Source organism: Colletotrichum spaethianum (assembly GCF_022836535.1).
Source record: "Colletotrichum spaethianum MAFF 239500 DNA, contig40, whole genome shotgun sequence".
Lineage (NCBI taxonomy): Eukaryota > Fungi > Ascomycota > Sordariomycetes > Glomerellales > Glomerellaceae > Colletotrichum > Colletotrichum spaethianum.
The window spans coordinates 97,796-115,756 of NW_026054810.1; the positions used below are offsets into that span (position 1 = coordinate 97,796).

The following is a 17,961-nucleotide window of genomic DNA, read 5'->3' on the forward strand; positions in this document are numbered from 1 at the left end:
CCAGTGACGTCTCCATAACGGAGACCGTGAAAACCATGGCCGAAAGCAAACCTTCCACTATCCATGGTGTAGGAGGCCAAGCTCGGCGACGACGCTCGATCTCCGCAACCACCGTAGCCGATGCTTTGGCACCTATCGACAGGCAGGTTTGAAAGAAAGGGACAGTGCTGAACGGCAAGGTATCATATCATATCGTATCGTGTCGGGCCAAAGCTCGTGAACTCGGTTCGGGATGGTATGTTGTCGGAGAGGAGACCATGTCTTCTCGTGACTATCGACAGCGAGTCGAAGTACGGTCCTGTAATATTAGTGGCGGTAGGTATGTGTAGCAAGTGAGGTTGCGTGCCACCCCGATTCAGGTTACCAATCGAGGCCATTTATGTGTTATGGCGAAGGGCTTTCAATGAGCCAAGCCAGCTCCAGCATGGCTGGTGGCACTTTGGTTCTCCGTGAGGCCGCCGGGAAGACTCGAACAAGGGCAACGTCCCTATCACCTAGAGGGCAAAAATCGTTGGCGCAGGATAACAGGAGACTGAGAGAATCTTCCTTGCTATCTGGCATCCTTTTGACATCGATGAGCCAGCCACGTTGTAGAGAAAAATCGGTGTTGCTGGTGTTGTAGCCAGTAGTCTGAAGGTTAATGATCGTCACCAGCCCCGAACATGGCAAAGGTATCCTAGGGAGGAGACGCGATCCCAGTCATGTCGATTACGTTCTCCCAGCTCCTCACGATCCATCGCGTCAGTGCCATTTCGTTCCCACAAGGCTCACAGTCCGGCTTCGTCATGTCGGACACGATAGATGTCGTCTTTTTATCGGGTAGGAAGCCTTCTTCTCCCATCAAGCGGTGCCAATTCGTAGTGTCGAGCGCTTCGAAGCAGACCGAAAGCCCCCGGATGGACAGGCTGCAAAAAGTGCGAGTAAATTCGACCGGAGAGGCAGTAGGAGGAGCAGCAGATCGCATCTATATCAAAAAAAGGATCCAATCCACCGGCAAGCGACATCCGGGGAAAGCGAAAACCTGGAGAAGAGATAAGGGGCCGCTTCGTCCGCCTCCGCCCAGACCGCCCATCATCCAGATAAGAAGGTCGCTTGAAACGCACTCCCACGCGATGTACAAAAAGATAAAGAACCTAACAAACTTGCAGCAAGATGCTCAGCGCCAATGTCCCAGGGTGCATAAGTGCCATGTTTGTCCATACACACGCGTCGATGCAGGGCTCGTGAGCAGACGGCAAGAGGTTATCTCGAGATACACGAGCACCAAAACGCTTGGTGCAGCGATGGCGACAAGGACGGCAATGGGGGTGGGCACGTGGGCACTGCAAAACTCCGTAGATAAGGGTATTTGGGACACTACAACCAAGATACGAGCGGGCAGGTAAGCCAATTAAGGAGGGCAAGTGTTTCCAGTTTCCAGGTTCCTCTACTCCTATTCTCCTGGCAGATTGGGCAGGTCCGAGGAGAAACTCAGATCAAAGATAGATGGGCTGATAGAGAGATAGGTAGTGATACCACGACAGGGAGACGATTGCGCACGCGAGCCGATCTTTTGCGGCATGGCATCGCAATTTGCTAGAAAATGGTGCAAAGGAGTCAGCTGCCCTATTTGAGCAAGTCTTTGGGCCAAATATACACCCTGATGGGTTTGGCACAAGAGATAAGAGTAGACTTATAAAGTGCCTTCAGTCTCTTTCTCCTTCTTAGTCGAAGCGGCCGAACCTGAACGACTTGCGACCGACCACTTCAACGTAGGCGTCCACCTTGGGACACTTCCCGGCAAACATCGACCTGGACGATTCGCAATGACGAACACGAGCCCAGCAGCACTCGCCGCCCTAGAAGGGTAAAGTGACCCGAAAACATCGGATCCTCTGAACGGCACGAGAGAACTACCGTCCTCTGTAACCGCCGAGTAGTAGCGCAGCCGATATCGAGCGCCAAGGTTGGGGGATCTGGTCTCTGGAACACGGAGGCTATGACTTCAGTCAGCACGATGAACAGGGTGAGCTGGTGTTGATCATCCAACACACGCCACGCCACAGGCTTCCAAGTCGTAGCTGGCATGCTCCCTGCTCAGTTTGGCCCAGGCAGACCCCCACGCGGGGCACGTTTATGCCTGACCGGCGCAGTCCGAGGGTTTCGCGGCGGAAGCACCCCTTTTCAGACGTGATCGACCACGTCCTCTTTCGCCCTTTGTTCCTCCGAAATCCATGGCGGTTTACCTATATCCGACACTGGGGATCAGCCAGCCATTTCGAGTGTCGGCCGACTTTGCCCGATGGACCCCTGGAATCCGAAGAAACTAGGTGCGTGGGCAGTAAGACGGCAGCCCCACGAGCGACGCAACAAGACGATGCCGCAGAGACGAAGAACATCGGTCCTCGGCCGAGAACCGCGAGCCGTTTTGGATGACAATCGAGAGTCATCTGGTTGGCTTTCCATGATCAATCAGCAACATCGCTGTGAGGAGCACACGACAAGTCCCGCAGGTTGACGGCGGTAGTGGGGGGCACGCAATTTGACCGAGATTGCCGGGCTCTAAAATATCCATGTGGGGGCAGACTCGATAAGAGACATCAGCCAAACCAATAGGCGACAACTGACTGGTCCTTGTTCGAAACGCTGACTTCCTTTCTCGATTGGGAGCTGCAGGGAAGCAAGTCATGGAGGTCATTATCATCCTAGTGCAGTCGACTCGTGCCGGTTCTCCAGGCTGACCCAGCGTCTTTGGCCAACATTGGTGGCGTTGCCGGGGACTTTGGAGCCCACTCCGACTCACCGCCATCCACAAAAACTCTACAAGTACGGAGTACATTGCGCCGCTGTTAACGGGGATAAGTATCGGAACCCTCCGACATTAACTCGAGAAGGCTGACGAGCCAGGCTCTGAGCTCGTTCTCGCATACTGGGCAGTCTTGCAAGACAGCAGACTGTGGCTGCTCAAGCGGCCTGCGCGAACGCGGCTGTCTGCGTTTCGTGGACTGCGTTGCGATACCGGCCAGGTGCTGACCCGGAGTACGGCAGGGAAGCTTCTGAGCTTCCGTTTTTCGATTGGCTTGGCGACAATTGACTGCGTGTACTAGCCCGCATCTGCTAGTCTAGGATGATGTGAAAGTATGAACAATTAAGAAGAAAAAGAAAGTTTCAACTGGTGCCCGTCTCGCTTGCGTCTTGCCAGCATGCAGTGTGCCATGTGCGTCCCTCTACATGCGTGTTCGCTGTGTTGTGCGAAGCATCGCAGTCGTGGGTCTCCTGGTCGGTGTCTCTTGGTGTTGAGGTCGTTCATGCACATCATCAAAGCTGACCCCTTCCCCATTCAAACTGGGCGTCAGCACTATATGGCCTCGTAATGTTTGATCTGGACGGTCTAGAATCCGACGCCAGGCACAACCTCCGTAGTACTGCAGGTCAAGCGCTTTAACATCATTCGCTCCTCGTCCATCGGATCACATGTCAAGCCGGCGCCCATTGAGGTCGAACGCGACGTAGCAGAGCGAATTTAGCTATGGACAAAGCTTGCTGGACCCTTTCAATCCAAGCAAGGCCCAGCAGTAACAACCCCAGGGTGGATGCTGTTAAGTTGTCGAGACATGTCGGGGAACGACCTCATAGTCCCGCGAGCCACCAAGGGTCGAACTCGAGCCTGACGCCAGCCATGTCTTGCATGCTCCGGTCATGGAGGACTGGAGGCTGGGTAGCCACAGTCTGTTCCGCTCTATTTTCGTCGGACCCTTGGGCTTTGGAGTCTGGTTTAGCGAAAGACGCAACGAATCCGTCGTGGCGGCTCTATGTACGTGCACCCGCCGAACAGGTGTGGGAATCGACCCTCCGCTCTGCAGAGGGGGGACTGGGACTCGGGAGTCGGGAAGAAGGACCACATTGACCTCAGCGTTTCACCCCTGACACTGATGTGTATTATTGCCGCGTTGCAGACGCCTTTGCAGGCTCTCGGTAGCTTCACGACCAGTAGTTCCACTGTTGATGCGAGTTGAACCGAGTTGAGAATAGAGCTGCGTAGTCGGATGCAGAGGCCGCTGCGTACCGCTGTCGCTATTGTGGGGATCGGCCCATTGGGGGCGAAGCGGCACAGCGCACCCTGCATCGAAATGAGAGCGCTGAATGGCTCAGAGCGGTTCGGAAGATCTCGCAGTCGACAGTAGACAAACAGAATTTCGTCATGAATTCGAGGGGCCGCAGTATCGCGAAGTTGAAACAGCCAGATCTGGTCTTGCATGAAGCAAAATAGCTCGCAGAGGAAAGGAGTGCACGTATCGTAAGGTTAGCATGCGAGCGTATCACGGAGCTCGATACCCGGCGATTTCTTTGGCGGCATCTTCCCCGGGACGCCTTGGCTACTGCCTAGGAAATGTACGTAGAAGACGTTATCCTTGAGTAGAAAACGGGGCAAACCGTTGCCGTCGAGAATGAAGCCGAGGGTTGTACACACTGTAGTATGCTAATGAGCATGCCAGGGCTCAAGACGAGCTAAACCGAGGAAGATGAAGCGCGCGGAGCCATAAGCGTTGCGGGCGTCGTGTCTCCACGTCCTGACGGCGTGAGCGACCGACGTATCCCGGTAGTGACGTTATGGTGTTGACAGAACATGACAGTAAACTCATGGCGCATAGAGAACTAGCAGTCTTTGTCCCGGAGTTTTTGCGGTGATTGTTGCACGACGCTGACATGTAGACAGTGATTTAGGTCGGAAACGGTCAGCAACTTCGTAAGGTGACAATTCTCCGAAGACAATCCTTGTTACAAACGCCCGCGAGGCGCGAGCTGAAGTCAAAGTAAAGGCCGTACTTGGACCCTCTGCCACGAGGCAATGAGTGAGTTGTATGCAATTTGCCCATGTCTGGCCTACGAAGAGGGCGCCATGGGTGCAGCGGAAATGACTCGCGAGGGTAAAGAACGGCCGGAAGGACCGTGTGTTCTGCTACGATATTTGGGCGGTTGGCTCACCAATTGCAGGGATAGGAAATCTGGTGCGGAGTTTTCCTTGCGACGCCTCACTGACGATCCAAGGTTAACAGGGAATGCGCACAGGGAATCGCGGAGCTGCTCCGGGGGGACTTTGACGGGTGAGAAGAGGGCAGTTTCGAGCAGGACGGATGTTGGGCATGAAATGCCTCGCTGCAGGTGAGGTGTCCGAAGTGCGGGTACGGGGCGATATCGAGATAGGTAGGACCGCGGCTACACGAGTACAACGAGGTTGGATGACGGGAAAGATTTCGGTAAGAGGGACAGGGAGGCTCACAGATGTGACGCAGGTTTCGGACGGGGCGAGGAGATTCTGGTAGAGTGTTGGCTAGGCGCAGGAACGTCGAGTGTCGACAGGAGCAATAGGCCCGTAACGTTGGATTAGCGAAAGAGAGCAGCGTGAGCAACCTGAAAGTGAGGAGCAATTTATGGAGACAGTAAGGAGGCAGGCATCCGTACGGGGACAGGAAAACGGGGGTCTGGAGCGGGAACTGCGTCTGTAGATGGGGACTTTGTCTGGAGAATGCCGCACGAAGGAGCGCCTAGACCCATTAATATGTTGAGTGGTGGTTGATGGAGCGAGACGTGTTACTGATATCCATGGCAACTGTCCACTGTCTCCTGCTGAGCAGAAAATGAGATGACGACGATGGCGGCGGCGGCGGCGGCAGCACTGCAAGATGTTGAAGAGCATGAGCCAAAAGAAGAAAAAGAAAAAACAGAGGGTCCACCGATTTGACCTCATCGGTGGTGATGTCCGTGACCTCCCTCCCGAACGCCTGTCTGTGTGTACATACATACCTAGCGCAAACTACATGGACGGATTTACACATCCCCTGGGGCGCTTCTTACCCGTCTCGTCCATTGGTTATGTTCCACGGGTTGCTCCTTCTTCATCGTTCAAGGCAGGAATACATTTAATCCATGGGCTACTGCCCACTTGCGGTCTCGTGTGGGGGTCTCCAATGCGACTTCCCTGCAACCTGACTGCAAGTGCTCAACAGGCCCCCTGCCCGTTCGGTCTCCAGTTCCTGGTCTCGAATACCTGGCCAATGCACGCGAGCGCCGTGTGTGAGGTGGTAACCCATACATGCAACAACAGCACCCTCCGTCGTCTTCTCCTTGAGGCCTGGGCTGGCCTGGGCTGGCCTTCCCTCACGCGTCAACTCAACTTGGAGCAGAGCCGACCCGAACGTAGTGTAGGTATACTGCCTGCCATCGAGACCGTCTGCATATGCGCCTTGGTGAGTCTGCAAGCCAAGCCAAGCCATTGCATCGCGTTCCGTCCACCACATCCTGACGACGTCCTTCTTTCGTCCCCCCAGGTGCCGGTCTAGTCTCACAAAGCTGCATTAAACCTGCATCGGCGAGCACTCGGAAGGCCAAACACCTTGCACCGGTTGGTGAGGCACTTTCCCGTGCCGCGACTTCTCCTCATTACCCGCAACGGGACGCTGCCGCCGTCGTCCTTCAAACGAGAGCTCGGTATTCTTCCGATCTTCGAGTCTAAGACTACCCCAGCCTCGAGTCACCCCAGTCTGGACCGACCGTCCCTGTCGCGACACTGTCGGTGATGTGGTGTTTGATCCAGAGACCTCCTGCAGGGCACATTTTACAACTAACGCGGTTCTCATTAGCCTAAAGTCGCTGTTCGGCCTGTCGCGGTGCCTTCAGCAAAGTCGATTCCTCTTCGGTCCCGTGCCTTTTTGGCTAGGTAGGCCACTGCGATACGTCTGACATACCAAAACCGGCTGTCATCGGATGACCGCCAACAGCTCTCGGACGTTGCCTGCCGCGTGGGGGACCAACGATGCATCGAAAGCTAGGTCGACGCATCGCAGCCGTGCCATCGTTGTCCGGTCCCCTGCCATTGAGCCACCAAGCTCAGCGTCAGCTCTGAAATAATTTCCCGTCTCCTCCAGGCCTAAGGCTGATGAGACCCATCACCACCACAAAGAACCGCCTACGGATACCTATCCACTGCATGCATCCGCGGGGAGGGGATGAGAGAGGAAGAGGCTTGCCGCTACTATCTTGGTTCTGTCCGCCACACGTGTGAACCCCACTCAAGCTCCATCAAGAATTCAGAGAACGACCGAAAATGCGGCGGCCCGCAGGTGTCTGCATAGGAATGACCCGACCTCACCACATTCACTCAGCCGGGGTTTGTTTTTTTGAATTTTTTTTTTTAAACTCTTTAGCCTACTTTGTGACGCCGCGCATCTGGAACGAGCAAGTGTGCTCCCAAAAGGAATGAAAAGTTCGCGGCCTGCAGCGTGGGATGACAGTCCGAGGGGCGGGGGTTTGTCGCCAATACCAGCTTATGTTCAGCCTGGTTCTAGACGTTCAACGCACCAGAGAGGCCCCAGTCATGTATTGTGTACTGGGGCGGTACGAAAATACCTCGAAAATGGGTCCACTTCCAGAATACTCCATGCCAACGTCTCTGATTGGTGGTAACGACCCAAGCGCAACGCAGCGGCAGCGAGGGAGAAGCAGGTGAAAGAGATGTAAGCCGTGGGGTCTCCAGACGTCGCAAGCCACATTTCCCACGGTCAAAGTGCGCCCGAATTCTCGCCCGCTTCTCGGTGGATGCCCCCCTGGATCAATCAAGCAACAGATCCGTGATGAAGATGAGATGAAGCCTCCAATCTGCACTTCCTTGCGAACTCGTCATGCAAGCATTATTGCGACCACCAGATCAACCCTCTTCCTACATCTCAGCGGGCGTAATACTCGTCACTGACCACCGACAGACTGGGATGGGCTTGTCCCGACACGGGCCACGACCTCTCACTTTTTGAGGGGGTTAGCTGCCGCCCCCAAGGTGTGCCGGCAAGTTCCCTTCTCTCAATGGCAGCCGGAAGCGCAACTAAGCACGATACTTACCTCCCTGCTTCCTACAGCGCAAAGCGTACCACACACTGTATCTGCCGCAGGTACACGGGACACCATATTCCAAGCTTTCATTGGGAGCACGAGCCACTGAGAATACCAGGGCCCTGGACCAATATACCCCGGCCATATGTGCCTTCATCACCGTGGAGCTTTGACTAGGACGGACGGGTACCGCAGCCTACGAGGACACAAGGACAGCAAATCTCTCTTCAAGTGAGATTGCTCAATGTTTCGGATGAGCCTTCGCCATGTGCAAGAAATAGCAATTACCACGTATTCCCGAAAGCGAGGTGGGTGATGGAAGCGGGTCACGATTGAGGGCCTCGAGGAGGCGAACGGATGGGGAAAGATCTGACGAACCAAGGACGGATTCGGCTCCTGGGGCCGTGTTCCAGTGTCTGGTCTAACATGTCGTTCGCGGTTCATCGATGGCCCAGTCACCCAGCATCTCTTTGACTGGCTGGGAGGCAAGGCTCACAAAGGCGTAGCGAAGCGTATACTGGCCCTGGAGTCAGAACAGGTCCCACCAACGACAACGGTGGGCACACGATTTGGCGCTGTCACTGCCACTACCACAGCCAGGGACCGCCGTCCGGCGCGGCTGGCACAGCGGTGCCTCGATTTGCTCCTCTCTCTTGCTTCTTTAGCGTGAGTTCGGAGTCGTCTTAAGTGGAGTTCCGCCGAGATGGGCTTCGAGGGGGCGGGCTTTTGGCCGTGCCTTGCTTGTTGCAAGTTTCTTCCCATATCCCCGACAGGACCCTGAAAACTGACCTGAAAGCTGACGGCGGCACCATGTAAGCCCTGGAATCATGGTCCAGTGGCGCCGTCGACATCTTGGTCTTTGGGATCGGCCATTCGGGCGGGCGGACGAAAAGAAAACTCGGTACACTTGAAAACGGGTCGGCCTCACGAATGCAACAGTGAGCTTATACGGGCCCTCTGCGGGACCGTCCAAGGCATACGCAAGTGCGAGCCGGAGCATGGCATCTATAGGCGCAGATGAGGAACTCTGTTATGTCTTCGGCTCACCTTTAATGACGCTTGTCTGTCTTGGGTTCCAGCCTCCCAAAGGGGGGGACGAGGCAGAGCAACGTCCTGGCAAGCTAGAAATGCCGGCCGGCCACAATCCGAACGGCAGCACAGAGTCCAGTCCAGCGTGCCTCCTCGGCCCCAAGGTTCCCCATTCGTCTCTGGTTTGCCGCCATTCGATTTTAGTGGCCTCCACACATTCTCATTTAGTCCAACGTCCGCTGTCCGACACATTGGTACACAGGTAGACAAGCAGGACCAGTATGGCTCGGTGCAACCTTCAGAGGGAAAGGCCTAGTCGCATCGTACGGTCAAGCGGTGGTTTTCGTTTATTTTTGACAGATCTTGCCAGTCTGACAAAGGTGGCCTGTGTTGTTCTCGTACAAGATTGTAAGCGCTGTGGCTTGGGGCGGTTTCGCCGTCTCGGGGAAATTGGCGGAGCAGCACCTCTTCCTGCCCACTCTCCGATCCATAGCAAAGGAGTTAAGATTCGGATCAGGTGTCAGCCCTCGCTCTCTACGTCGAATGGTCCCCCGAGCAAATACCGTACTAGGCCAGCTCAACGTCTCGGAAGAAGCGTCCGACAGGACAGGTGTCGAGGATGCAAAGAAGCGGTATTGGGTATTGCATGGGAAGAGGGATATACCCAGCTTTGGGCGAGCCAGCGCGACACCAGTGTAGGGGGGGGGGGCAAAGCCGGCTTCTCCAACGACTCGTGAGGCTAATCACTCTTCCATGTGCTCGCCCTTGGAAGCTGGGAGGACCAGTCCGCCAGAGCTGCTGCAGCAAGCTGGGGTCGGCCAGCGTCGCTGCCATCCCTTTCCCTGCGAGGTAGTGGCTCCAATGGCCCCTAAGGGCTTAGGATGAGAGGGCCCGACTTCCTGGCCGGTGCCTCTGAGGGGGTGGGAAGACCAGCCGAGGCGCCAGGTAGACAGACTCCAGCGTGCACTTTGACGGCAGAGGCAAAGGCCGGGTCACTACAGGGACACCCTCCATGCATCTATTTTCATGCTGCCCCCCACTGACACCTGCAGCAGCGGCGGCAGCAGCAGCAGCAGCGGCGGCGGCGGCAGCACTTGGATGATTTCGGGACATATCCACTGCTGGCACCTGTGTAGTGAAGAGGAACGGGATTGGGTAGAGGGGCGAAAGAGAGAAAGAGAGAGATGAGAAGGAACAAGATTGGCCGGCCAAGTGGCTGCTCTTCAGCAAGGACTGCAGGGCAGCAGCCGAACGAACTCTCACAAGTCGAAGTGCGAACGAGACTGGACGCACTGGAACGGGACTATTCGGTGAACTCCACACCCACCTCCCGCATTTCGCAGTTGGGTGTGAGCCGGAGTGCTCTTTGGTTGTGGCTCTGGCTCTGTCTCTGGAGGAGGGGCCCAGGTCGGGTCTCATCCATGGATGACCCTCCTCCACCCACTTTGAATCCCACTCCAACTCCAACTCCCAACTCCCACGCACCCACCACACCTCGACATCCCCTCCCCTTCCCCCCTCCCCTTCAGGCTCCCCCTCCCCTCTGCCCCTGCACGAGGCACGGCACAACTACGTACTCCCAGCAAGCGACACCAACCGCGGCCAGGACCCGTGCTCTCTCTACGCAATCCTGCCCACTGTCCCACCGGGCCTACTGCGACAAGAGATCCCTTCCGACGCCGCAACCTGTGCGATGACTTCTTCCCGCTTTCCCCTCGACGCCGCCTGCACTTGATCAAAACCCAAGCGCCATCGGGTCGGTAGCCTAGCAATCGAAACCTTCCTCATCTAAACTCTTCCCAAACCTCCTTCGACATCCCATACACCCAAGACACACCCAGATTCACCTCCCGGCGCAAAGGGAATACGGTGTCTGCTCACACAAGCGGCGTTGCTAGATCTGCGTGCCTGTCTCTGTACTGTACTCGTGGCGTACTAGGTACCTACCGACCTTGGCGACCGAGTCGGCGAACAAGCCACCCAGTCAGAGAGATCAAGTGTGGTAGAGTTGCAGCCAAGCGAACGTGGGGAAATTCCTTCTGGTGACCCTCGACTCGCCGAAACCGAAACCTTCACTTTTCCCAAGGAAGCTTTTTTCCCCTTCCTCTCTCTCACACCACACACAAACCTATTCCTCTCTTCCAGCGTGTGTTGCTTGCTTTCACATGGCTGCCAGCACAGCGTCACCCATTGCGACTTCTAGTCCCTTCACATCGATGAATCCCACGACAACAGAACACGACTTTCGCTTCCCGCGAAGGCCTGACGACCACTACAGCGGTACATCACAGCCCCAGGCGCATTCCAAGGCCAGCCCGAGCGACCTGCCCGCCGGTCTTCGGGATCTACGACTCGACCTCTCCGCAGCTCTCTACCCGAATGCGCAAGACGAATTTCTGAGGAACTCGGATTTTCCCCCCTTCCAGAAGGCAGCCATGGACTCCCACCAGAGCCCCGAAGACATGCAGAAGGAGGACCCTCTAGCGACACAGGTGTGGAAGTTCTTCAGCAAGACGAAGCACATGTTGCCAAACCAGCAACGCATGGAGAATCTGACGTGGAGAATGATGGCGTTCAACTTGCGCAAGAAGCAGCAAGAGGAAGAGAAAGCAAGGTCAGAAATCCCAACCCCCTCCTTGCGCCTTCTCTTTTCTTCCTTTTTTTGATTTTTTTATCCCTTCTTGCCTCTGGCGTCCTTCTTTCGTGTGCCATGCCAGAAAGAACCTGGCTAACCTCTGTGGGATGATGCAGGCTCGCTCGATCTGCGCCGGCACCTGCACCACCGGCTGCTACGCCCGCTGCGACGTTCAATGCCAACCCACCCAGCGGCATTGCTCAATTGCGCAAGTCGTCGGAACAGAATGTGAACCACTCAGAGCCCATGAACCTCGATGATTTCATCTTTTCCGACAACATTGCGACGCCTGTCACGAACCCATCGCCGCTGCCGCACAAGCAGGAGGAGAAGAACCAGCACCAAATGCCCTCTTCCTTCTCTTCAGCCATCCCCATCAAATCGCGCAAGGACTCGGCCATGCAGCAGCACTTTGTCCCGCAATCGGTCCCTTTCCCTCCCCATCACCAAAAGACCCATGACGAATTCAACTACGTTACTCGGCATCACCGTAAAACGAGTATTGACGAGCGACGGGTGAGCCGACCTTTTTTTTTCTTCAGTATTATTAATCTTGCTGCGAGCCAGTCAAACGAGGCGCATGGCTTTTTTTTTATTTTTAAACTCCTTCCCCTTCCCCCCCAGCCTTGACGTCTGCTTGTCTTTAAATATCTGTTATCTTGCGTACCCCCCCGGGCGCTGCACCGATGCACACCCCGATATCGTGTTAGTGCGTGTTCTGGTTTCGCTGAGCTGACCCCGTTCGCACTCAGACCCGTAAACGTCCGGCCGACTTCTCTCCCCAAGTACCCGCTGTAAACAGCACCACGACAACAACCAATGACTTGGATGCCGACTCAGAACTACACGAATACTCGCTCGATAACGCCAACGGATCCAACATGTCGCAACATTCGCATCAGACGGGTGTTCCCTTCCCTCTAGATACCTACAACATCGAAAACGACCCTATCATCACATCTGCCGGCCCCTTCCAGCAGAACTTCAACTTCTCGCCTTCCACCTCCCCCATGATATCTCACGGCCCATTTTCTACCGTCTACAATGGTTCTTCGGTCCAGTCTTCTTCTCTGAACCCGTCGGATTTCTATTCCCCGCCAGGATCGGCTTATCATTCCACCGTCTCAACGCCGCACCAAATGCCTGATAACGAGGGCTTCTACTTTGGATCGATGGATATGCGTAGTCAAAGGCAACAGCCTTTCCGGCAAGGTCCTCAGAGCATGGGAAACCAAATGAACGGACAGTTTATGTACAACGCACAAAACGGAAACCCCATGTTCCCGGCCTCAGCACCCGCCACCGAGACTGTGTCTGCCTTCAGCGCCGCGCCCAGTCCCTTTGGCCACATCGACCCGACCCAGGTCTTCCAGCCAGATCATCCCGTTCGCTCTCCAGGCATGACTATCCCCAATGAGGGCATGTTCACATTTGGCGCAGACTCGGATGAGGAGGATGGCGGTGCATTTGCCGACCGCAACATGGTTATGTCTCAAGACTTTTCGCCCGGTCCTATGGACGAGAGCAACTCTCTTGGTTGGGACCCGACTCTGCCCGGCCAGTACAGCACACAGGCTGCGCGGTATCCTGGTGGTCCGCCCCGAAAACAGGTTACTATTGGTGGCACCACAACGGATTATGTCGAAAACAATGACTGGGAAGGCGGTAGCCTGCCGCGATCGCAGTCCTTCAGGCAAGGTTCCGACAGGAGGGGTGGCAAGGTTCCGCGCACGGCTTCGACGCCTGCGGGACATCTGGGCAGAAACGGAAACCCCTTTGATCGCATGGCACAGTCCACGCCCAACTCTCCACCGGAGAACAACGGCACGGTGTCTGGGTTCTCTTCCGTCGCCCCTAGCCGGCCCTCGTCTCCTCCTGGTTCCAAGCAAGGTTCCACGACAAACCTGCAGGCGGCCGCGGGCAACCAGGGAGAAGGGAACGCCCCCACCACATGTACAAACTGCTTCACTCAGACAACGCCGCTCTGGCGACGAAACCCTGAGGGTCAGCCCCTTTGCAACGCTTGTGGTCTGTTCTTGAAGCTCCATGGCGTCGTCCGACCCTTGAGTTTGAAGACCGATGTCATCAAGAAGAGGAATCGCGGCTCGGGCGCGAGCTTGCCCGTCGGCGGCACAAGCACGAGATCGAAGAAGAGCGCTGCGGCAAGTGCCTCTGGGCCAGGATCCCGCAAGAACTCGACGCTTGCTGTTTCCACTCCGGCCAACAACGTCACCACGCCGCCTGCTGCCACTCGAGCCAGCAGCGCCAACGAAGGAGAGAGCCCCGTCAGCGGTCCCGCGTCGGGAGGCAACACTGCCGGCAGCACACCGACAAGCTACGGAACCGGTTCGTCTACCGGCGTTGCTGCTGGTGGTAAGGGGGTTGTGCCGATCGCTGCAGCCCCACCCAAGAACACACCTGGTCCCGGTGCTGCCGCCATATCTCGCAACGTCGGCACATCCTCGTCCTCTGGCTCCTCGAAGCGCCAGCGTCGTCACAGCAAGAGTGCCGGCAGCGAGGGCATTGCGGGCATGGACGTCGACAGTCCCGAGACCTCGACGGGCTCTCCTAACGAGGCTGCGAAATCGCTAGGTTCTACCACCGGTCTTTCCAGCATGTCAACAACTGGCTCACTGGGCTTGGCCAATGGCTTCGGCATGACTCAGCGTCCCATGATGGGAATGCCTGGCGGCCAGAACGGCCAGATGATGAACCCAGGCGGCCCCACTTCCGGTCCACAGGAATGGGAATGGCTCACGATGAGTCTCTGAGGCCCCCTGCGCCCCACCCTCATCTCGGTCACCGACACGACCGCAGTTTTGGAGGCAGCACGCGTGCTGCTGCAAATCCATTTTACAACTGTTTTTATTTTATTTTACCGTTTTCATTTCGACGATAGATCGATGCCGGGATGCGCTCCTTTCCCGTTGCGTATTTTGAACGACTTGAGAGAATATGTCACGGCGAATGGGTTGATTTATACGGGTTGATTTAACGAATTCTGCTTGATACCACCATGACCTCGAAGTTATTCTTTGTGCGGCGGTCTTCTGTTTTTGGGCCGTCTATATATGGGAAGATAATGGAGGGCGACCTGATGTGTTTACTCGATATCCTACAATCGTGGCGGCGATACGAAGGGGATCTCCTATGCTCATCCTACCAGGGGATCCCCAGCCTTCGCCGCTGGCGATCTACGACTTAATGCGCCGAGGAATGAGGGGCTTGATGAAGCCGATGGAAGCTGGGAGGGAGTGAGGTTTATGATGTTGTTTGGAAGAGCAGAGGCTTTCTTTTTACGAGCATGTCAGGGAATTGATTTTCTCAGGGGCCAACATTTGAGCGTGTGGTTATTTTGCCTAGGCGTCTTCAGACTTTTTGGGGCGGGACGAATTTGCTATCTTGAAGCGGCTCTAGAGCGACGTCTTTGAAAGACCTGGAGAAGCGGCGGCGGTACATGGCTTCCTCGTTTTGGGTTTCCCAACGAGGGAGGGGAGTCTCTACTGGGAGCAGGAATACGTCTTCTGGGGTGTTTTTTATACCTAGAGCTATGCACCCGGACGATATAAACCGAGATACCTCTTCATTCTTCACATTGCTCTCCATTCATCGTTTGGCTGACCGTGCAACTGTTTTGAATCCGTGTCGAGATGGACCCCTACTGGCATCCTTTGAGGTGCTTCTAGAACAATGCCGGGGATCAGGGAGAGCACGAGCGGCGGGGTTGAAGCGCGGGGTCGGGCGCAGTGTCACCATGGCAGTCCCCATATGCGCGGGCGACGGTTATTCGTCGGCCAAGCCACGGGCTCTCGTGGTCTCGTGGTGCCGGAGGGCGAGATTGGCTGCGGAGCCGAGCGGGGCGCCGGTCCCGGGAGTCCCCCTGCCGAACGCGAGGTCCGAACCCCGCGCTCTTAGAATCCCCCTTTGGTCTCTTCCGTTGGCGATATCTTGGACCAGGGAGAAAGCGGGTCTGACTCGAAGCTTTCGATTATTGACTGAGCACTGTACAAAACATGGGCGGTCAAAGGAGGTTGGTTACCCAGCCTTTGTTCGGGGGAAGGGGGAGGGCAAATGCGTTTGAGGTAGTGCGGATATTTGCAACGGCGACAGTCTAGAACGGGTAGGGGACGGTGTAATTAGCGGGCCCGTGACAGTCTACGTCTTTGGAGAGGAGAAGCTGGGGGCACGGGTTTGGGCACAAGGGGGGGCATGTATGGATGTGCCGGCGGCAACAACGCAGTTTCCCCCCGTCTCAGCAGCAGCCGGAGCAGTAGCCGCCTCCGCCGCGGTGGGATGGTAGAGTTTCTCATATGCCGCGAGCCTATCGAGCAGGCACCCAGCAACGATCGTGGGGCGTCAGGGTCTTCTCTCTCTCTCTCTCTCTCTCTCTCGCGGCGAAGGGGAACCAACATGCGGTGTGGAGTGGATCGTTGGGTTCCCGAGTCAAGTGCGCGGCGTTCGTCTTTGCGGACACGCCGTCCCCACGGCGCTGGCTTGGGAGTATCGCCGGTGGAATCACATCAACTCGGCAGGGAGACGAGGATGGCGAGGTCCTAATATAGCTTCACTTAATCTTCTCCAGTTCGTCCATACGTCTGTTAGTTGGCGTCAATACCGTCACGCCGGGAAGGCTTACCAGGGGGGGCGCATCCGACAACCGGCCCATCGGCCGGGGCTGGCTTGTGCTGTCAAGGTGGAAAACTCCTGTAGGCTATGGTCGACGTCGCAATAGCTCTGGCATGGTGTTGAATGGACCTGAGCTGGGTGGTGTTTGATGGCGCAAGAGAAGCGTTACGCCGGGCCAGGGCTCAGGGTCCAAGAGGGCAGAGTGTTTTTCCGCCAACGTCGTTTTGGCGCGAGCATAGAGGACGGGCGTCTTCTCGACGTATCCAGGATCATGTTGTCTCTCGTTCTCGTGGGGTTTCCGGACCCTTGGCACGCAATTTCTGCCTTGAGGCTCTTCGGAACCCATGTTACCAGTCATTATTTGGTGTCGAGGCTGAGGGGTTTCATATTGATGGAATTGAATACTACGGTCACACAGCATGGCACCTCGCAGACAACCTTGTCTGTTCGTCGGATGATATCCTTTCGTGGTCCACGGAAGGGAGCAGCCCGTCGATGTAGGGAGAAACCACCGCCCCCATCGTCATTTTCCGGAATTCTGACCCAGTTAACGGTTTTTGGTGCTCGTCAAATGAAGGGTATCATTTAGTGGCTCTAGTGTACTCGGCCGACTTGTCTTGCCTTCTCGGGCATGGCATCTCGTGGCTTGAAAGGTTGTTCAGTGAACGCCGTGCTGATGGTCGATTAACAACATTTTAAGCCAAGTTAGTAGCACTCGACCCTCATCGGCCAGTCCATTGCTGCCGAGCTTTCAGGTCGCCAGCTTGTCCAAAAAGAACTGGGTAATCTCGCTTTACTGGGCGAGTGACCAATGTCTCTGATTTAAAAATCAGTTATTCATTTCAGCGCATCGAGTTGAGTTACGCGGCGCATACGTTGGGTATAGGATGCCACGGGCCAGTGTACTCCCTTTTGCGCTTTTGAGCCTCTAAGATGCGAGTTACACCACATGCTACCTAATCTCTCGCCTGGACGGTTAAAGATATTTTTTTACTACTAAAGCACGTGGCGGAAATTTTATGAATCGTGTCAGCTAAAATACAATAGAAAAGGCTACATGAAACCACCAAGGACATAGGTTTTGGCGGAAGATTCTGCGAATGTGACCAAGAGTCTTGACATTCGGACAAATGGCGGCGTCATGGCCCCGCCTTTTATTTTGGTCCCAGAAAATTTAGATTAGCGAACCATTGGCCCAAACTGGTTCATCTCATCAGCAGCAAGTGTTCTTTTGGGAAAGAACTCTTCTTTTTTGATAATCAGTTGGATTTGGGTGGAGGACTTTTAAAATCGTTGACTCGTGAGACGGTCGACATGGGCCAGATCAGGATGGGGCGATGGTGTTGCCGGTGACTTTCTTCTTTCCCGGCAAATCATCTCAACAGAATTTCCATGTTGAAAGACAGCTTGAAAGAGATGCTTATACGTAGAATTCTTGGTGGCTTCCGTGTCTGGACCGACTTGCCCGTTGCTAGGTTCACACCTCACTCCTTAGCCACATGCGTGCTTGAAGCGTAATGAATCCGACAACCCAAAGCTGTTAGCTTTTTATAAAATTCGATCAGCATTGATTCTCACGTTATTGCGGTTCCATCTCGAGTCGGAACTGCGTTGGATCAAGGTTCCGTCCTCTAGGCCGACAGCAGGTCACTCACTTCCAATATAACTAACTTCGCTCCACAAAATTGTCACACACGATCATACCCACTGGAAAACTCGGGATCCCGTCCGCTCTCCCATAGATAAGCCAGTGAGGGCCGGATTAGTAGTTGGGTCGGTGACGACCAGCGAATACCTGGTGTTGTATG

General features: G+C 55.5%; 1 protein-coding gene and 1 non-coding gene across 2 annotated transcripts; both read left to right on the forward strand.

Moving 5' to 3' along the window:
• Nucleotides 1-11,057: 11,057 nt before the first annotated feature.
• Nucleotides 11,058-14,298, forward strand: ColSpa_10904 (nitrogen regulatory protein areA; the record flags this gene model as incomplete). Its single annotated transcript, XM_049277116.1, has 3 exons — nt 11,058-11,506; nt 11,644-12,043; nt 12,280-14,298. 3 exons carry the CDS (start codon nt 11,058-11,060, stop codon nt 14,296-14,298), a joined length of 2,868 nt encoding a protein of 955 aa, XP_049133073.1.
• Nucleotides 14,299-17,847: 3,549 nt separating this feature from the next.
• ColSpa_rRNA_042 lies at nt 17,848-17,961 on the forward strand. The gene has a single exon (XR_007414273.1). It is a non-coding gene; the product is annotated as a 5S ribosomal RNA (ribosomal RNA).